The sequence below is a fragment of the Solanum verrucosum genome, unplaced genomic scaffold (assembly GCF_900185275.1).
Source record: "Solanum verrucosum unplaced genomic scaffold, falcon-dt-bn FXZP01000049.1, whole genome shotgun sequence".
NCBI lineage: Eukaryota > Viridiplantae > Streptophyta > Magnoliopsida > Solanales > Solanaceae > Solanum > Solanum verrucosum.
The window spans coordinates 2,484,117-2,506,279 of record NW_026020221.1 but is presented as its reverse complement, the minus strand read 5'-3'; the positions used below and the strand labels follow the sequence as shown (position 1 = coordinate 2,506,279).

At 34.3% G+C, this 22,163-nt stretch overlaps 3 protein-coding genes across 3 annotated transcripts; all 3 read right to left on the bottom strand.

The window, feature by feature from the left end:
* Positions 1-41: 41 nt before the first annotated feature.
* Positions 42-1,973, bottom strand: LOC125831363 (histone-lysine N-methyltransferase ATX4-like). Its single transcript, XM_049510558.1, has one exon. It carries the CDS (start codon positions 1,971-1,973, stop codon positions 42-44), a length of 1,932 nt encoding a protein of 643 aa, XP_049366515.1.
* Positions 1,974-3,996: 2,023 nt separating this feature from the next.
* Positions 3,997-7,221, bottom strand: LOC125831690 (LRR receptor-like serine/threonine-protein kinase GSO1). The gene has a single exon (XM_049510867.1). The coding sequence runs from the start codon at positions 7,071-7,073 to the stop codon at positions 4,149-4,151; it is 2,925 nt and encodes a 974-aa protein (XP_049366824.1). The 5' UTR covers positions 7,074-7,221; the 3' UTR covers positions 3,997-4,148.
* A 7,880-nt stretch (positions 7,222-15,101) lies between these two features.
* LOC125831253 (uncharacterized) lies at positions 15,102-21,669 on the bottom strand. The gene is made up of 5 exons (XM_049510448.1): positions 21,434-21,669; positions 20,854-20,937; positions 19,704-19,834; positions 16,376-16,819; positions 15,102-15,732 (listed from the first exon to the last, which is right to left on the bottom strand). The coding sequence occupies exons 2-5, from the start codon at positions 20,878-20,880 to the stop codon at positions 15,318-15,320; spliced, it is 1,017 nt and encodes a 338-aa protein (XP_049366405.1). The 5' UTR covers positions 20,881-20,937; positions 21,434-21,669; the 3' UTR covers positions 15,102-15,317.
* Positions 21,670-22,163: the final 494 nt, after the last annotated feature.

Genomic DNA, 22,163 nt, shown 5'->3' with positions numbered 1-22,163 from the left:
TTAGGAAGTGGAACAGTCAATAATCTACTACCTATGCAATTCTAATTCATGAATTTGCTACAGTTGGGAGCTCCACAATGACAGGGGACTTTAACCTCATCATTCTGATCAGCCTCAAATCTGTAATCAAAGGTTAACTCATTCCCTGCTGAAACATCCTTTTTAGCAAAAAGAATGATCCGATCCTCGTTTTTTCCAAGACTCATGATCCTTGAAAAGCAATTTGGCATGCATGAGTGGTTGATTAATCTTGCGATGGATCCTTTCATGGTTGCATCAATCACTACTTCTTCATTTATCCTGAAGAAGTAACAGTTCTTGCCTTGTGACTTGTATTTACGCTCTCTAAGGTCAGCGACACTGCCCCTTATCTTCTCACCCACATACTCGGCTACCATTTCTCCTTCTTGAAGCTTTCTCTTTGCAAAGAGACCCCATCCATGTATACCGGATTTTCCAAAACAAACCCGGTGGTTTATAGTTTTACCCAAATGATGCAATCTCTCTCTCAATGTTGGAAAATTCTTTTCTTCTTGATGTTGTTTTGAGGTTAAACTCTGTATGGCTGTTAGTGAGTGATGGTGAGGCCTTGTTACCCTGTGGATTATTGGTTCTGGTTTAGCTTTCTTGTCCGTTGATGGTCTGAAAACTCGACATCTAGCTGCAGAGAAATCATCTGGTTCGTTAGTTTCAGTTGATGATGCATCGGAAGGCATGAGCCTCAAACCTTTCAACGCTCGGCCTCCATTTCTTCTCTGAAGCAAATTTTGGTTCGAGTAAACTCCACCAGAAGTTCGCATGACTAAAATGTTATCCTCACTTGGGGCTTTATGAGAAGCACAATACGATAACCATTTAGTTGTTTGTGTTCCGTTCTTCTCTGAGCACTGCATTTCCATGTAGTATCCAGCTCGGGAAGCACACGTGGAGTGATAAGATATCGTGCATTTGCTGCATTGTATGCAAGAACCATGAGTCTGCTGGCATATATTACACGCTTGATGAAAGGACTTTGGTGGAATCGCGAGAAGTCCTATGGCAGGCTCCATCTTCTCATAATCAACAAAAGCAATTTCAGGTCTAAACCAACCACAAGTGACATGAACCCAAAAAGGATCAACATCAGTAGGTTTCAACGCGCCCCCTTTGACAGGACACAGACAACATTCCCTTTCAACTTCTGGAGTTTCACAAGCCCGGCAGACCCACGAAGCTAAATCTTGAACCTCTCTAGCGCCATAACATTCTTGATGAACAGCAATCTGGCACCTACTGCATATAATAATCTTGTTGAAGTCCCAATCTTCAATCCATCTACAAATTGCGCAACGCTCTACGGTCCACTTTGCATTAACAGGATTATACTTTTCTTGCAAGAGTGACATCAATTGCTGCCGCCTATCTATTTTCAAAGGAGTAATTCCATGACCATTGTTATTCGCAACCCATTCCCCTAGTGGTTGCATAGTCATCATCACCTTAATACTGACCTTCCACTTTTTCGCTCTGGAACCAGCATGCCGTTCCCATTCACCAACTGTCAGCTTCTTAACCCTGCAAGAACCACACCTACACTCAACCATATGAAGTTCTGGAAAATAAATCCCTTCCATCCCATTGCAAATTACAGCTATAAAATTAGACTTTACTCCACAATCGGGGCATAACGAATTTTCGTTAAGATCACTGCAAACTTTCTTACATGCCGAGCAGCATATATTGATTTTCCTCAATTCAACTTTGACCTCACGATGAAGATGGGATCTTGGACTTTCTGCTGAAAAACAGTAATCTTGAACTCGGGGCAGAAAATTTGGCGATTTACTTTCTTCAACTTTAAATTGAAAGCTAAAATCTTTGAATCCAGCCCTAAAAACTTCATCAAATTTCTGTTTCTTGGATGTAAAAAACCAATTTTCCCTATAAATTTCGTCGTCAATCTCTTTCTTGTTTGTTTTCCGTTTCACAGCCATTAGAACTTTACTTCAATCAATACTTAAACTTAAAACAAAGGCAATTTCTTCATCCGCGTCGGTAATTTATAAACCCTAAACCCTAAAACACATGAATTCGATTGCAATTCCCAGTAAACCCCTATTTCTCAAGATTTACGGAGAGTCGAATCCGATGAAACAAACAGAGTATTGCAAATTTATGTTCAACTATTTCAACAAATCTACTTTCACCGTTGCCGTTGCCGTTGCCGTTGCCGTTGCCGGAGAAAGAGAAGCCTCCGATTAGAAATAAACGGCAAGACTCATAAAGAGAGAGTTTAAGGAACTACATGTTCCTATTCCCATTCGGACAAGGATTTTCTTACATTTATAGTTTTCGGTACAGTTTATGGGCTTCTACTGGGCCTGGAACTTTCAGATAAAATAAGCCCATTGGGCCATTATCCCACATGAGTCAAAGCATCTTCTTGCTTAGTGAATTTAATTTCTTTTAAATATTGGAAAATTTTATACAATGTAATCAATTACTCAAAGTTATAGCTGTTATTTATTCGAACCGTTTTTTAAAAAAAAAAACAGTTTTTGTTTCCAAATCTTGTAATAGAGTAGAAGAAGCAAAAACATATTTTGAGCGCATAAACTGTTTGTGTCCTTAAGGATTTATAACTCCTGTTGTTAAGGAATTGTGTTACTTTCTCTCAAAATAAAATGGAAGAATGTCTCTAGTGACAATGCGAATTAGAAGTCTTTGATAAGTAAAAATGGCAACGAAATCACACTGGACACTTACGCTTATATCTTTGAATGAAAGATACTTCTTCATTTTTTTAGTGAAAAACTGAGGTGAAGTCTTGAAATTTATGGTGACAAGATTGGATGCAGATATATTTGTTCATTAAAGACAGAGTCTATTCAAGGATTTAGTTACCGTTTGAGAAACTTTTAAAAATCGTGAATTTTAAATTAAAATTTTGCGCCAAAAATAAATAATGAAAATAGTAAATTAATTAGGTCTAAAAAAATATATGAGTGAATCTGAAGCCGAGTGACAACAACAACTTGAGAGAGACTCTTTTCTCAACTCTTTAAAAGCTTAGAAGAAATAATTCTACATATAAACACAAAAGTTCTCTTTTCAAATTTCATTTGTCTATTTTATTTCACCATTTCTCATTTCTGCACAACATTTGACACTTTTCTAACAGGAAAAGCATGCAAGCTGAGGTCAATTTAGAATTTAATTTTATAAGTTCAATCTTAAATTTGTTTTAGTATAAATTCATTATTTTTAAAAATTATAAATTCATATGTAGTACTTATAATAATTTTAATATATAATTAATTACACATAAATATATACTTTGTATAATCCAGTAAGCTTTTTGACTCCGCCGCACAACCCCACCTTCGACAATTATCATATGCTGCCAACTTCTATATCTAATCAAATTTCAAAAAAGATCTAAAAACTACTATTTCCCTCTGATATTTTGGCCAATGAACTGTTCACACCATCCCAAAAGAACCTTAAGAAAATGAAAGCAAAATGGTTCGGTCCATTTGCTCTTTAATTTTCTTTACTATGTGGTAGACAATATAATTAACATATCTCACTATACTCATAATCATGAGCCTCTCCTCGCTGGCATAAAGGCGGATTTAGAATTTTATAATATGAGTTCACTATTGAAAAAGGGAGAAAAAAAATACTCTATTTTCATCAATACAAGTATTTTATTATTGATTGACATTTAATTTTAAGGCAATTTTAGAAATAATTTGAGAAATAAACGGTTAATGTTGAGGATAAAATAGGAAAAAAATAAATTTTTCTTTTGATACAATAAAAGTTTAGCATATTGGATAAATAAAAGTTAACAATTATATTAAGTGACAATTGATCCCTTTTCCTCTAGGTAAATAACTCCACATTCAACCAAGTATATTATTTAGCCTTTTCGAAGCATAAGTGTCAACAGATAATATTAGATCAATTCTAAAGAAATATATACATAAAATATCTAATTTAACAGAAAGATCATGAATTCACGCGTACCGCCCTTGAATTGGTGAGAGTTTTCATAAGGTAATTGTTCTTTACATGTAAAGCCCCCACATAAACAAATTAATCTCAACACATGACAAAAGAATTTACAAAGTAGAGAGACAAATTAAAACAAAACACCTCTTAATTTAAACTAAAGGTTTTTCTGTGCTATCTGATGAACTTACACTAAGATTAAACATGCAAGTCCCTTTAGATATTTGCTTCTCTTTTGATGAAACTAATGATGTTGTATTCCAATATTGTCCACTTTTGATCTCTTCTCCATATACCCAATTTTCCCCTTGTCTACTTTTACTCTCAATTCCACCATTCTCTGAGCAAGAAATTGTAACTTTTCTCCAATTGCACCAAATCCTCAGCATGATATAAAGCAGAACCATGCATATAACTGTTGCTGTTAACACAATAGCCACTGTTATCCCTACAACACTTGATTTTGACAACTCCCATATTCTCTCATGTTCCTTCAATTCAGAACAAGATAGTAATGGTGGGCCACATAGGTTATGATTGTTTCCCATGAAAGAAGTTAGTGGGAATCCTGAAAATGTGGAAGGGATTTGGCCTTGAAGATGATTATATGAAAGATTGAGTCTATGTAAACTTGATAACCTTCCAAGTGATGGTGGGACTTTTCCTTGAAGTTGATTGAATGAAAGATTCAATCTTTCTAACTTTACAAGGTTTCCAAGTGATGAAGGGATTTCACCTGAAATGTGATTCTTGCTGAGGTCTAGTATTACTTGTAATTCGGATAAAGAACCAAGTTCGTAAGGGATTGAGCCTGTTAAGTTGTTTTCAGAGAGCCTTAGCTCATAGAGCTTTTGGCATTTTTGAAGAGTTGAAGGGATGGAACCAGAAAGATTGTTTCTTCGAAGATTCAAGACATTTAGACTGGTGAGATTGCCTAGTTCTGGTGGTATGGGGCCTGATAATCTGTTGTAACTTAGAGAAAGTTTGAGTAATTTTGGAGAGTTTCCAAGTTCTGTTGGAACTGTTCCAGTGAAGTTGTTGAACGAAAGATCGAGTTCACCAAGATCTTCTATGCCTCCTAACCATGTGGGAATTTCACCCGAGAATTGGTTAGAGCTAAGGAGAAAATGACCAAGGTTTTTAAGACCAGCAAGGGAAGGTGCTAGATTTCCGGTCAAATTGTTGAATGATAAATCAAGAAACCTGAGATCCTCAAGTTGTCCGAATTCAGAAGGGAGTTCTCCAGTGAAAAAATTATTAGCAAGGCGAAGACGGGTTAGATTTTTTGACAAAGCTAGCTCAGAGGGAATAGGACCAGAGAAACTGTTGTTTGTTAAGTCAAGAGCTGTCAGAGAATCTAAACCAGCTAAGGGGGAAATATTTCCACTGAACTTATTGTGAGAAAAGTTAATTTTGCTGAGATTTTTCAGAAGGGAAAGAGATTCAGGAAGTGGACCTTCAAGGGAATTGTTGTAAAGAGTAATCAGGTCCATCTCTGAGAGGAATCGAAAAGTTGGTGGCAATGATCCTGAAAGTTTGTTATCAGCCAAAGCCAGTTTTTGAAGCTTCCTGCAGTAGCCTAAGCTTGATGGAATCGGACCTGACAACTCATTCTGCCTTAGCTGAAGAATGACAAGATTCTTAAGCCTCCCAATGTTATCAGGAATAGATCCTGAAAGTTGGTTACCGAAGAAATCAACGCTTGTTAAGCTGGAGCAGTTTGTCAGCTCTCTTGGAATACTTCCTGATAACTGGTTTTCGTAGAGGTATAGTTCACGCAGCCTTTGAAGCTTTCCTATTTCAACTGGAATTCCCCCAGAGAGCATGTTATGGAACAGGTACAAATCTTCCAAGTTAGTCAAGTTTCCTATTTCAGAGGGTATTGTTCCAGTAAAGCTGTTATTGTTGAGCAAGAGGTCTGTGAGACTTTCTAGCCTGTCGAGGCCTCGTGGCAGCATTCCTCCAAAGCTGTTACCGGAGAGATCCAGTTGTCGTATGGACGTGCAGTTCAGTAACTCCAAGGGGAAGTTCCCAGACAGGTTATTGTCAGCCAGAATGAGTAGGCTTAAGGTTGAATCACGGAGACAGAAATTACTCGGGATGCTTCCTGTTAAGAAGTTACCAGAGAGTGATAAAGTCTCAAGATTCTTCAGCTGAGTGTTGAGAAGCCTTATGGTTCCTGAAAGGTTGTTGTTTGATAAATCCAATGTTTCAACCAGAACCAACTTGTTAAGCTCAAAAGGAATTTCGCCTTCCAATTCATTGCCAAACAAGTTCAAGTACATCAAATTGGAAAGATGGCTCAGCTCAACAGGAATCGAACCAGAAAAACTGTTGTTTGCCAGGTTCAAGATTTTGAGTGATTCGAGCTGACCAATTGAAGCAGGAATCTTTCCATCAATCCTGTTGTTTGATGCTGCAAAATTTTGAAGATTTTTGCAGCCGCCAATTGCTTCTGGTATGGGGCCACTAAGACTGTTTTGCTGCAAGTCAAGATTTATCAGCTGCTTCAAATTACCAATCTCATTTGGTATCTTTCCACTGAATTGGCAATAAGCAACAGCCAACACTCTCAACTCAGAAAGTTTACCAATTTCTGGTATCACTTGTCCTGTCAGCATATTGGCTCCAATTCTAAGAACTTGCAACTTCCTCAAACGACCGATCTCCGAAGGAATCTCACCACTGAGAAAATTAGAGAACAGAAGCAATTCCTCCAAGTTATGCAGCTCTCCTAATGCAGGAGGGATTGTTCCATTAAGAAAATTATCTGAAAGATCAATCACTCGAAGAGAAGTGAGATGCGCGAATTCTTGAGATATTTGACCTCCTAGTCCTGAACTAGTAAGATTGAGCCTCACAATATGAGATTTATCATCTGAACATGCCACTCCATTCCAGGTACACATGTTAGTCCCTTCAGACCAGTTTTCAAGAACTCCATATGGATCAACAAGTTCTGACTTTATTCTTAAAAGCCGATACGAATCAGATGAACTATCTGCTGAAGAAACAGCAAGAACAACATCAACTACTGTCAAGAAAAACAGCAGATAAGAAAAAAGAACACTTCCCATGCTAATATTTGTGAATGGAACACAACCTTGGAACTTAAATTGACAAATGCATAATTTATGAAAGAAATTTGTGGGGCTGTTTTTACTTAAAATGGAAAACTATGAGTAGCATGAAGCTAATAAATTTGCTAAGAGAGATAGGAGAAAAGTTAACAGTGTCCTAAGTTGACAAGGCAAAAAGGAATTTGGAGTTTAAATAGTTTGTTCTGCCTAATCATCTTTCCAATAAAGTTGATGACAATCAACATGAAAAGTTTTCTGAGTTTAATAATAGTTTTTTAGTATTACCATATGACTATTTCCACCATTAGAAACAAAGGTTTTTCCCACCGCGAATCAGTGAAAAATTTGTGCTATAGAACATGATTTTCCTACTAAACCAGCTCACTGGAAAATGCATGGTGGAAAATAGATCCTCATTGGAATAGTGGGAAGCTTCCTAATTTTTCCATATGAAACAATTATTATTTATTTCTTTTCACACCGATTCAATCAAAATATCTGTGGAAATAGCCGCTGAATATTTTTCAGTGGAAAAACAATGACTTTTTAGTAGTGTCCCTTCACTTTCCAAGTTCTAGGTAAAATGCGTGATATTCTAACCTTATTTTATTTTATTTTTACTTTTTGGTTTGAGGGCAGGGCAATCATAGAATTATGGAGCATGTGTTAGTAGCTTTAAAGATGATGAAATGTATGAAGATAAGATGTTGTGATGGCTATGTTGAAAAAATAGTTACACAAGAACAAAAAAGCTATGGGAAAGAGTCCCACTTGCTCCTGCAAAAACAATCAAGAAAAGTGGACCTTACTCTATTAAAAAAAAATGGACCTTTCCCTAGAGTTCTAACTCTAAATGGCCCCTCTTAAGTCAAGTTGATGAAATTTTTCATCAGATATTCCTCCATTTTAAAAAAAATGATATTTTGTCTTTTTAGTCTATTTAAAATAAAATGATCTTCTTTTTTTTTTTGTAATACTTTAAGTTTCAGTTTTCCACGTGACATGTTTAAGACTACAAAATTAAATGACATTTTGATATATTTGACATAATTTTAATTTAGGACCACAAAATTGATAAATCTTCTTTATTTTCTTAAACTCAGTATCAAATCAAGATCATTTTTTTAAAATGAAAGGAGTACATAGAAAGAATGTTATGAAAAATGAAAATCTTTTGGAATTTATTGCAAAAAGATCAGATCATGTTTGACTTTTTGAAGAGATGTGGTCATTTAAGCTTCACCCTTTTTGTCAACTTAATTGGTGTAACTCCATTATATACCTTGCAATGCACCATCTAGCTTCTTGTTCTTTATCTCCCCTAATTTTGTTTGAAATTAAATATCTAGGCATAGTGACATGTTTACATAACAATAGTAAGTGTGTCCTACGTGTATTATGTCTATACTCGGGAACATTAATGTTGATGTCTCTACAATGATCTCAAAACGTTGAGAGCCTACCTCACACGAGATCAAGCCTAAGGCGAGTCCTTACTTACCTCTTATAAAATTGATTTCAATTTCACAACGCAATTCTAGTTAAAGAAATAGAAAGTATCATAACCGCGTGATACTATAGTAGCTAGATAAAAACTTTCAAGTTGTTCTATTAAACTTGAGCCTATCAATTTTTCATAATTTGGTATAATTATGTGTCAACTTATGATTGGAAATTTGCATGAAACTATTCCCAACCCTTCAACCAAATCTCACCTAATACCACATTTAAAACAACTAGAAAACAGAAGAGCAGAGCAACCACATTTGAATTATCTCATAAGAGGGGAGCAGTTTAATTTTAATGCTTTAAAATTCAGAACTACCAAATGACCATGTGAACTATTTTTGGTTGTATTATGATCAAAGAATGTTAATATTTATTTTTTGTCCAATTAGGCCTATTATTAAGGGTTAGATTTGAAGAAAATATAAAAAATTTAGAGGATTATTCTTGACTAAGAAGAACACAAACATGTGAAGACAAGTGATTAGTTAACTTTACACAGGGATATCTCGTTGACAATAACAATTAGCTTTGAGGTTTTTGCTTACGCAGGGGCAGTGTCAGAAATTTTCAATTTTATGGATTTTGGATTTTAGAGCATGACTTCAAAGACTAAATTCTAAACTTAACACAAATTTACTGTTTGAACAAAATTATTAAGTTCGACCGAACGTGTATCTGAGTTTCTAGCTCCGGCCCTAGCCAAAGATTGTCCTATCAAAACTAGTAAACAAAGCAAAATATTTACTTTGCTGGATCATATTACCCAAGTGTTTAATCATATATTTTCAAGAAAAGACACATTCGTTATTACCCCAATTAATTGCATAATATTTGGTAATAGTGAGGTAGGGAAACATAGAAGTAGGGGTCAAAAATAACCCAAATGTAGGTAATCCGTTCAACCCGCCCAAAATTTTAAGGGTTGGGCTCAAGATAATTTGAATTGGGTTTAATCTCAACTCATTCAAGCATAACCCATTTTAAGAGAACTCTTTACTAAGATATGTTCCTATATTAAAGATATGAATTATTATCTATTTAACATCTTTTTGGATTTATCTATCCATTTGTTACTTTAAAAAAAAACAAAAAAACTTGAGCTGAAATTTGAATTGTGATTATAAAAGTTAAATATCACTATGTTAAAATTATTGAGATTAATCAGATCAAATTGGGCGGGTCAAGACCCAACCCGTCTTTTAGCCCATTTGAACCAACCCATTTGAGCCCAAAGTAAACTTGGGCGGGTCAAGACCCAACCCGATTTCTATTTCAATCCATTTTAATATCTCCAATTTCAATCCAACCCGCCCCTTTGACACCCCTACATAGAAGGGAAAAATCTTTTGATAGGGATTGAAATCTTGTATTATATATATAAGCATAAATTAGAGTAGGGCAGAAAGAAGGAATTCATCTTTTAAAAGAATTGAATTTTTTTGTTTGTCTTTGCTTCTTTGGTATCTTGATGTATCTAATTAATTAATGTAAATATTCGTACTTAGTAAAAGTAAAAGCTCTTAAATTTTAGATAGTAAAAAATAGAATTAATACTTTTAATCTTATACCTAAAGTTGGGAAAATTAATCCAATCCAAAATCCCTACCGTTACTTTTTTGGGAAGAAAGTCTGAAATATATCTGAACTTTGATCGAAATTGTTGTAACGATACCAAACTTTGAAAATGACCTTTTACCCCTGCACTATTTAATAGTGTATTTTAAATGTATATATGTGTCCACGTGGACATCATAAATATTGCATAATTATAAGTAGTAACGTGTCCACCTAGGCACATACATACCTTTAAAATACACTATTAAATAGTGTAGGGGGTAAAAGGTCCTCCATAAAATTTGGTATCGTAACAGCGATTTCGGTCAAAATTGGAGTATTTTTCAGACCCTTTTCCCTACTTTTTTATGAGCCGATAACCTTTTGCTATCAAAGAAAACAAAAAAAATGTATGCACATGATAGACAGTAGTGAAGCTGGAATTTTTAATTTATTGGCCTAGATCATAACCTTTTAAAAAATTTCCTATTGAGTTCTAGATAGATGATTTATGCACATCAAATAAATCTTTTTTAGCACAAAGTAACAAAGTTTGAATCAAACTATTGAATTTGTAGCTAAAATAATGTCTCCGCCCTAAAATTGTAGAGATGATAAAATTTATCTATAGCTAATATTTACATATATAATAGTTTAGTGATAAGAGTGTATATTAAAAGTATATATCATATAATTATTAGGTTGATGCAAATATCGAGAATTTTATCGCGTAAAGAGCAAGGTAAAAGATTATAAAAAATGGGAGTGATCCAACCACCTTTTGGACATTAGAGTATAATATGGTTTTAGTTACTTGTCTTTATTCAATTTGTGTATTTTTTGTGTAAGGTTCCACCTGAAGAGAAACAAATAGAATGAAGCCACACCAACTCTAGAATTAAGAATGAATGAAGGGATAATTGACATTGACTTATAAAGACTATGGTTCACAAATTAAAGGATATAAATCCAACAGAGAAGGTGCAATACATTGATTAATTTAAAAGCAAGTAGTGACTACTCACTCTATTAGGGAGATAACAACAACCTAATTATTATTTTTTGTTCAAAATGGTAAGACTTTTTTTCATGATGGAGAAAGAAAATATTATTTGTGATTCATTGACATTGGAGGGAATATCTCATATATTATTACAAAGAAATCAATCCACTTCATGGAATTAGTAGATTTGAATTTGACTTATATATACTGATAATATAAATAATATATAATACTTTCTCTATTTTAATTTGTGTGGTATGATTTGAATTTCGAAAGTCAAGTAATTTAATTTTGATCGTGAATTCGGATATGGAATCTTTAATTTTTTTATATAAAATTTACATATCTGAAAGTTAAATAAAAAGTACTATAAATCATAAAAATTGATAATTCAAGATGTTTTTAAAGATACATGAAAAAATTACAATTATAGAAAAACTTGTTTAAATCTCAAATTTCGAAAAGTGTCATGTGTTCTAGCCTGCTTAATTAGTGATTTTTTTTAAATAAATGGTCACATGTAGTATTTTAAATGTTTTAATGGTTCGACATTTTAAATTTATTATCACAATAAAGAAATTGAACTCAATAAACTTTGAGCTTTTATGTTGAATAAAGTACACTAATGGAACTGCATATCAATTCGGCTAGTCAATGGGTAGAGCTAGGATCTGAAGTTTGTTAATTTTGAACACCTTTTAATTTTAAGTTCTTGAGTTTGATATTTTATATTTATTATCGCGATATAGAAATTAAACTCAATAAACTTTGAGCTTTTTATGTCGAATAAAGTGCACTAATGTAATTGCATATCAATTCGGCTAGTCAATTGTAGAGTTAGGATATGAAGTTTGTTGATTTTGGAAAACTTTTAATTTTAAGTTCTTGAGTAATAATTTGTATATATTGAATGTTTTATTTTTTGAAATAAATATAAAGTTTGAATCAAAATTGAAAGTTATTCAATTTGATCGATTCCGTAACCAAAACCCTGGCCCTGATCAACATCAGGTGTTGAATTTTAAGTACTAGCCTTCTCCTTAATCAAGGAGTTGACTTTGATGTTGCAAAATAATCACTAGGTGGGACCGATAAAAGAAAGATACTGAAATTAGGGTACGATAGCAAAATATATATATTAATTAATACTATTTTCTTAAGAGGCGTGTAAAAGGTAAACACCATAGATAATTTGAGACCATAGGGAAGTATTAGGTAATGTTTCACTATGCTAATTAGCTACCAATTTGGCCATTGCTAAGTTAGCTAAGTTGTATCTTAGTGCGTGAATTGAGCAAAAAACAGTCTCATGAGTTCCAAATTCTAACTTTCACTAAAAAATATTTTTGACATTATAAGTTGATTTTGGAATATGTACTAAACACTACGTGTAGCGTAACATACATTACAAAAGGGAGTAGTGGAATAAGTGAGATTGATTCACCCTCAATCAGAAATCTTGAGTTCGAGTTTTGTGAATGAAAAATCTCTTAAGAAACGTTTTTCCCTTAAATTGCAAATTTAGATTCCGACCAATAATTTATATAAAGTTACTTTTTAGTTCATTAATCATGATTGTCGTGAAGAAAAAATAGAACTAGAAGTTGACCAACTAGCATAGAAAGTACTTGGTACTGTCAAGAAAGAGAATTCAGCTGCCAACATTTCATCTGGAATATTAACAAAACAAAGTGTGCCACTTCAAGCCAAAATGCGGCTGCATAATACAGAAAAATAGGACAAAAGTGAAAGTTACAACATTTGACATTTTAGACATTATAAGTTGTCATGATAGAATTGATAATTTCATTCATGGTGGTGCTCAAAGCATGTCCAATTTTTGACCACATACAATGTTTCTCACAATGGCTTTCGTGTTTCATGTTACTTTTATATGACTCGAACAAACTCATTTAAAATTTTACCTATCTAGTAAGGATAAGAATAAACACAAAAGACTCTATATTGACCCTTTTTTTCTCAAACATTATACATAAAACAATTGAGATTACAAGCAACATATTACACCTTCCTAAACAAGGTCGAACTTTTAATAGTACAAAACAATTAGCAGCTAGGACAACTCAGTAGTGTCAAGCATTCTGTCGTTGAGATCAAAAGTCATCACATTACACATACTGAACAAACCTACGCCAATTTGTATTCTATGATATTTCAACAATGTTGAGCAATTATGCTTAATTGATCACATGTTTTCAAATTCGAATTTTCACTACCTTGAGAATCTCCTTCGATATCAGTCACAAAGAAATCCAACCGACCATTGTAACTAGGGTTGCGTATCGATCGGTTCGGTTCGATTTTAAAGTTTATCGATTTGGCTTATTGGTTATCAGTTTGTAGAGATGCTAAACCGTTAAGATATTAGCTTATCGGTTATTGGTTTATCGATTTTAATCGTTATCGGTTCGGTTATCGATTTAACCGTTAAGATTTGACACACAAAAAATAATATTGAAAATCACTTAGAAACAAGGTGACAAACCAAATAAATCATGCACATGAGTTCACAAGTTACATCTTACTCAAAAGCAAACACTTTTACATTGTACAATAACCAAGTGTTTGAGATAACCAAAAATAAAAGTAGAAAATCAAACTCTTAGTCAAGGACTTTATATACAAAATAGTATAAATATAACCATTTAATTTACTATCAGGTTATCAGTTAACCCGTTAAGAAAAAACCTCAAGCCGTTAAGAACCAATAACCCGATAACAAAAAAAATCAAAACCGCTAAACCAATAACCCAATACTGATAAACCAATAACTTTTTTTCAATTCGGATTATTGATTTCGGTTCGATTTTGAACAGCCCATTGTAACACAAATCCAGGTAAGTAATTTCAGAGCCACTAAAAATCCCTAGAAGGGTCATTCATACAGACTTCACCAAAAAATCAGCCCAAACACCCAAAAAGTAAGTAAAATCCCCAGTAACTCATGATAGTTGTGTCATGAAAAGGAAGAGAAGAATGAATATGATCATCGACAACAAGAGTTTACAATATTCTTACTATAATGAATCCCCAGAAGACATAGAATAATTTGATATTGGGGCTAGCTAATTGTTTCATACCACTATGGGTGTGTTTGGTATGAAGGAAAACATTTTCCGAAAAATGTTTTCCAATTTTCTCATGTTTGGTTGGGTTAAATGTTTTGGAAAATGTTTTCCAAATCAACTCATTTTTCTCAAATTTAAGAAAAATGACTTCCTTTCAAAACTTAAGGAAAACATTTTCCAAACTTCTCTTCCAACTTCAAATTACAATTACTTTTTGTTGAAAAAATCAATTTATTTTGTCCTTATCGTCAAACCAGCCCCCCAACCCACCCCCTCCCCAAAAAATAATAATTTTAAAGGTTGTTTTTATATTCAATTTTTTTTACCCCACCTTCACTCCTACCCCCACCTCCTCCCAAAAAAATATTAAAAAATGTTTTTAAAAGATATTTCTAATTTCAATTTTTTATTTTTTTACCCCCCACTACCCTCGCCCCCCATCTGCCCCCCTATCTACCCCCAACCCCCTTCAAAAAATAATAATTTAAGTTTGTTTTTAAAAAATATTTTCAACTTCAAATTTTCATTTTTTCATCCCAATCATCGATCACCCACTCCCCTCCCCGGCTAGCCCCCCGAAAAAAATTAAGTCAAAAATCAACTTGTTTTCCAGGAAAACATTTTCCTTCATACCAAACACACCTAAGAGTCTTCATTTTTCTTGAAATTGGGTGGGCAGTATGAATGTGATTTGGTGTTGGATGTTTAATGAAAAGAAAAAAAAAACATTTAAGAGATTATGCAAACAACTAACCACTTCAATGTCGCAGCTGAATCTGTCAATCTGGGAGAACTGAGGAAGTAGCTGCAGACTCGGACTTGACGAGTTAAAAGACCAACACGTCCACAACAAAAACGCATGCAACTTACTTCACATGTCAACTAAGTTTTACATAAACATGTCTTTCTGCTCTCAAAGGAGAACCCCAGCCCAAACTGGGAATTCTCAACAGACAATTCCTAAGGCACTGCTTACAAAAAATTATACAAAAAGAAGTAAAGGAGAAGACTAAACAAAAAAATATTCCGCATTTGAATGTGCTTTTCCGTTGACAGAATATTTGCAAAATTACAATAGTCTTAGACCTAGATTAGATTTGCCCTCTTCAGAAACCTGATAGTTCTGCAGTAATATGGCCATATCGATTCAACAAAGTCCAGGTACTTCTCCACCAAGTAGACTTCTATATCCTTTGCCTTTCTTTTTGCTGCCTCTTTGTAGTCCAAGTTCTTTATATCTATGAATGGTTGCAATAAACGCATTCTAATATCTTCTTTAAGCTTCCCACGAACAATATAGTCATAAGCTAATAGGGAATACGTAGGCAAGTTCTTGACCACATTAACCGTCTGCTTGAAGCTGAATACATAGAGTGCACAAATTCCCCGTAGCATCTTAACATACAAAGCAACAATCAATGGTCCAAGAATCCAGAGAGGGGTCAATTCTTTAGATACTTCTGCTCCATATACTAAAGTAACAGCAAGATACAGGGGAACACTGCAAAGTGAGAGAATAGGCAGTGTAAACATCTTATATGCAGGATCACAATGAAAGCTATAAAACAACAGAGCCATTCTATTCCTTAAATTTAATGCTTTACTATAAAAACATTTTGCAACTTTTGGATAAATAACAACAGACATAATAGCAAAGCCACAATTTTCTGTTCACAGACATAAAGTCCAGAATGCTCAGAGCTCCATTCTTTGAATGGAAGAGACATTCTTTTACTTTTAAAAACAAAATGCTCAGGAGCTCCATTTTAAACCAAAATAGCAGATCGTTTGCACATAGTAAGGAAATATTTGAACTCGTTAAGAAAACCTGTACACAAATTGGTGCAAAAGGGAACTTCACTTCCACCATCAACATACCCCTTCCTATTGTACCCCCATCCACTATTAAAAGACAGATTGCAGAAGACATGTCGAATGTCCATGTAACATCTCAAAACCCAAAAATCAATGGGTGAAGAAACATATCAAGTAGAATGAAACACCACATAACAGGGAGACACTCCCCCAAACTCAAGATAATAAAGATCTGACAGAAAAAGCATATAAACATAGAGAGAGAGTACGGACAAAACAGGTAGTAAAAGGACACACAGTAACAAGATATTGAGACTAACGATACTTACAATGTCAATACAGGTATCTTTATTGTTGCATCCAGACTCAGAAAGAAGCACCAGACAGCCTTTAAGACATGAACTCTTTCTTTCTCTTGTACCATCTTTTGTGTTTCTGAAGTTTCCATGGTATATGGCTCTTCCACAGTTTGATTTGTAACTTGGTTTGGTGAAGGTGTACGCAACAATGTTAACCAGCTCTTAAATATATTTTTGGCAAAATAATTTGTAGTCTCATCTGCTTCCGCAGAGTAAGAAATGGGAACATTCTGTGCCCTTGGAGATTCCACAGAGGTTTCTTCACTCTCATGTGGCACATAAGAAAGTTTTACTGAGCTCTTCAGCGATTTTGACCCACTGACTCTGCCTCCAGACTCATTTTGGCTGTTGCTCTTGAAAGCGGAGATCTTCAAGGATTTTCCTTTTGGTTTAAGGATGAAAGGAGCCCCTATTCTGGAATCAAATTATCTGATCAATCACATATGCAGCCCCATGCGTGGAACAGACTTAATACAATCTAGAATAACTAATATGAACTCATAAAACAGTCCAAAGAGGGAAATATCTTGGACGACCAAATACACAAATGAAAATCAGTAATCCAGATTTCATACTGCTCACGTGCAATATGTACACTAGGGAAGCATCTTTCTGGGCAATTGAACACGTAGAAGTGGCCCTCAGTAGAAATGGCAATTCTTTTTTTAAAAAAATTTACTTTATTATTTTAGAGGTTGTTGCTTGGCAGAAACCTACAGTGAGAAATTCCATAAGGAATTAATCAACCTATCACCAGGCTAAACGCAGAGACCTCTGATTTTCTTTAACCTTCCAATGGCCTGACAGAAAACTTGACAGATGGCTTGGCAACTCCTAATTTGTCTAGCACAGATGAAGACCTACCTTCAGCATGTAGGCGTCAATGCAGATACTTAACTGAAGGCCGCCATGTTTTTTGTTATCAATCAGGTTACTTGGTACCATTGACATTCAAGTGTAGGTGGTAAATAAGTATCTGATATGTCAGATCAGAGTTAAAAATATGACAGTAACTCAGTAAGAGAAAGCAAACTCAAGTTTTGTATTAAGGAATGATGAAAAGAAAAGAAAAATCCAATTCCCAAACAGATGCTATATGTGCAAAAAAGAGGCTGAAACCCCCAGACACCTTCTTCTTCATTGTGAGGTGGCCTCAGAATTATGGAGCATGTTTTTTTGTCTCTCTGGCATCAATTGGACCACACCCCTCACTGTTAAGGATGCATATGAGAGTTGGAGTCTATGGAAAGTTGACAAAGCCATCAAGAAGATCTGGATTATGATACCTGCTTGTATTTTTTGGTGTATTTGGTTAGAGAGGAACAAGAGATGTTTTGATGGAGAGTCAACTGCTTTAGGCATTTTGAAGACTAGGTGCACTGAAAATTTGTTTAGTTGGACCAACTTGTATCCTGCTGTTAATGCAGAACAACTTCAAGATTTTACTAACTCATTAGCTCTGGCTTAGATAGTTTGTATAGTTAGCCAGAGATTTTTTTGTAAGCTCTAATGCCATATCTTGTAAATTTTGCATCTTCCTGATGTTGTTATTAATACCACTTATCTTATCAAAAAAAAAAAAATGATGAAAAGGTTGCTCTTTCAGAGTTAGGTGGCAAATTTTTTTAATATTAATGGAAATATATGGAAGTGAAAATAAGGAAATTTATCTGAAAAACTGAGAACACACACATATTTATAGGTAAATGAAAAGGAAAAAACTGATTAAAAGTTCAATTAAGAAAGTCTGCAGTCCATAACCATAGGGAAGAATTTGAGGAACCAATTATGGAGTACAGTTGAGAAGGGGTCACCAACATCGAGACTGAAGAAGTGATCAAAAGTACTACCATATTCTTTCCCACAAAAACAAATGCCATCAGCCCCCTCTCCCTTTCTCAACTTTATCACACTACAACCAAGAGATATGTACAGTAGAAGGGTGGAAACGGCATCAGCATAGGCATATTGATCAATTATATTCTAAATCTATAGTGCTATCCTTCTCATATACAAGATGATTGCATGACAATAATCAAAGAACAATAGATCATCTCCATGGATTGCTGCATAGGTGACTGCTGCTTGGATAGATCAGGTTGGATCTTTGTTTCAAAATCAACGCAATTAGGTTGGGGGAGGATTTGTACTCTGACAATCCATTCTCAGTGCCTTAGAACATGTCTTAATTAACACCAAGAGAAAAAAAAAAAATATAGCAACTGCACAAGCCCCTAGGACTTAGGTCTAATAAGATGTATGGGTTAGATGCATTCAAACTCTTCTACATAAAAATGCATAATATTTAGGTGGAGAAGAGTAGAGGGATGAGTCCTCAGTCCATTATCCATTAAGTTTCGAACCGTGAGCCACTGTCCCTCAGGGATTTCTCAGTCATTAAAATAAATAAATAGCAACTCCACAAGATTACTAATAAGTGATAATGAAAACTAAAGCTCTTCCAGTTCACCACCATTTCCTATCCCATGGGAAAGAATGCTAGTTTCAACAGTGAGATTTATATTTTCTTCATCCAGGATTTCATCAGATTTGGGTTTGAGCTCTCCAATTTGAACTCATATCAGCATACAATCTTTTATAATTTAAGAAGAGAACATCTACAAAGTCTTTTCTATCTCTCATTTTTCTACATGCTTTGTGCAACCCTATCCATTACAGCTTTCAGCCAAAAAGGAAGCAAGAAGCAAGAATTTCTTCATGGAGTAATTAATTGACCAAGGGTTTATTATATATTTACACTGTTATCTAGTTTCTTATTCCCTTAAGCCGAGGGTCGATCGGAAACAGTCATTCTACCTCTGAGGTAGGGGAAGGTTTGTGTACACTCTACCCTCCCTAGGCCCCACTTTACGAGACTACATTGTATGTTGTTGTGAGTTTTGTTATATATTTACATCTGACTGGACAGACCAAAAGTTTTACTATGTTTATTCTTTAGAAAAATCATAGAAAAAGAGCTAAATATTTGTTTTATTACTTCTAAATAAAATCTTTATATTGTAGGCTCCTCCTTTTTTGGTATACCCCTTGTATACGGCCAAGTTGGCCTTTTGCCTTTATCAATAAAACCTTATACTTGATCAAAAAAGAATCTTCATATAACTGCTCAATCAAAAGAGAAGACTAGTCCATCATCACCAACTCCTTGAATTTAATAGCTTCTTTTTTTGTGATGTCATTATTAAAAGCTGAACAGGACTGCAAAAGTTAAGACCATAAATGCAAACATAAATTGCGCACCAAGAACAAAAGGTCAATGGAGGATACAAGATTATACCTCAAACAGGATTTGCACTTCAGTGAGATGAAATTATCTTTCTGGCCAATGGGAATTTTTGTTACAGAATGTCTCAATTTGTTCCCAGTAGTCCAAGAAGATGGACTCAAAGGACATGTTCTATAAGAACCCTACAAGTAAAGACATGTCTACTTAATACCATTGAGGAAATTGCAGGCTTCAATGGAGACATTTCTTCAGCAAACAGAAAAAGACAGTAAGATAATATTTCTCCTATTAGCCACTATTAAAAATAATCACAATCATTATATGATGAAATATTGAACTCGGAAAATGGCAGCAAAATGATTGTATGACCCAACTTTTCTCACATAAAGTACATCCGCATCGTCAACACGGACAGGAAACTTGATGTAGATGAAGTACTTGAGTAAGTCAGACAAAAAATGAAACCATGTTTATGAACTTATCAACCGACTCTGAATCTCGTTACTTAGATGAATGTTAAAATTTAAAATGAACATGATTTAAGCAGAGTACAACAGCTAATCACCAAGGCAGAGCACTAACATCAAACGACAGAAATCTTTATCTACAGGAAGAAACATCGATTAATCTCCTGTGTGACAATTAAATTACAATGCTTGCATTCCGAACAAACAAAGCCAGCTGCTCTACAGGATTGTCATGCCATTAAAAACAAAGAAACTATTCATAAATTTCATCATCTAATTAGGGAACAATTCCTAGAGGGTAGGGGCAATTCATAGGAACATTTGTTAAATAAAGTTAGATATTTTCATTGCAGGGGCATCAAGAAGATGTGAAATTACAAAAGATACAAAATCTATTAGCTCCAGCACAAGAGACAAAAAAATACATTTTCAGCAACAGTACACGTATGCCTATGCTAAAACTAAGGAGCTAACATAGTCCAAAAACAAGTCAACACTATTAACAGGTGAAAGAGAGTTCCACTGAACAAGATCACAAAAATCTAGCTTCAGAGAATGCGTAGTAGGCAATGCGTAGAAACTTTTTTCATTAATATAGAGAAAACTGCACCATATAAAAATGATATGGACTTCAAGTCCAATAAATCAAATAGAGATTTCCTACTTCCAGCTTACAAAACATGCCATGGAAACTATATTTATTTGGCAATGGAATTGAATCATTGTCCATTTACCTGCAATTGATGGGTTGCCAATGCCATTATCTCCACCTTGCACGTGCAATCATCTAGCAAGCAAGATCATTACCTCCCCTAGAGCTACAATAACAACATAGTATAGGGATACATCACAACACAAAGATATATATCTTGATTGCTGGTAGAACAGAAAATCAGAAAACTCACAAATTCAACCCAAATTTCATGAAGTATCATAGAGAGCAAGACAATCAAAGAAAATGGACGCCACACAGCACCCACCCACAAAGATATATTTTTTAAGAAACAACGAAATAAAAAGACAAGCAATAATAGGAATACGAAGATTATCCATACATTAAAGTATAGATTAAATCCTTGCAAACATAAATAAAAAACATACTTTCCCCTTTCCCAAGAAACAGATTAAAGAGGTTATAATTCATTCCCTAAAAGGGGAATACTAAAGTGGCTTCATATATATCCATCTAGCTCAACGCAATTCCAACTTCAACCTCTTTCGGCACCACAATTCCATTTCAAAACTAAAATTCACAGCTCAATAAGAATATATAAACACAAATTTGCGGTAGTATTGAAGAAGATGACTGCTTACAGCGCAAGACAAATACGTGTAACCTATACAAGGGTTTCTCCGGCGACTTTGGCGGTGACGAATTGCTTTTCCGAGGAGAAAAGAAAAGCTTTATCTGTTTCTTCAGATAACAATGCTTTCAGAAAGGGAGAGATAGAAGGTGAGATTTCGGATAGGGGAAATAGTAGAAGAGAAAGGGTCAGAATGGTGAAATTAGGGTTCTTTCAGGGACTATTTCGATTTTTCAATAAATAATTTTACAGGTATTATTTTTATTTTAAAAAGTATATAGTCGGTTCTGTTATTTAAAATTAAATATTTGTCATTTTTATAACCAGAAAAAAAATATTGGTAAATATTCAGACTCACTTCATTACAATTTTTTCATTCATTTTGTTCAAATCAAAAGATGAAAAAAAAAAGAGAAAATTCAGTAGACACTTGTTACCCCTGGACTCTAATCTCTCATAATTTTCACTTCATTAACGATTATGTCAACCTTAGAATGCATATTTATAAATAACATTTTTATATATTATCGTATTCTAGTAAATAGTAGTGTTATACTTTGAATGGTTGTTACGTATCGTTTCATAATGTATTGTATTGTATTATATTATGGTGTATTGTATTGTACTGTATTGTTTTAATGAATACATTGCTTGGATACATTGTATCGCTCTCCGTCATTGTATAATATCACACACTCATAATTTGAATGATAAACCTACCAGAAAAGTAAGATACGTAG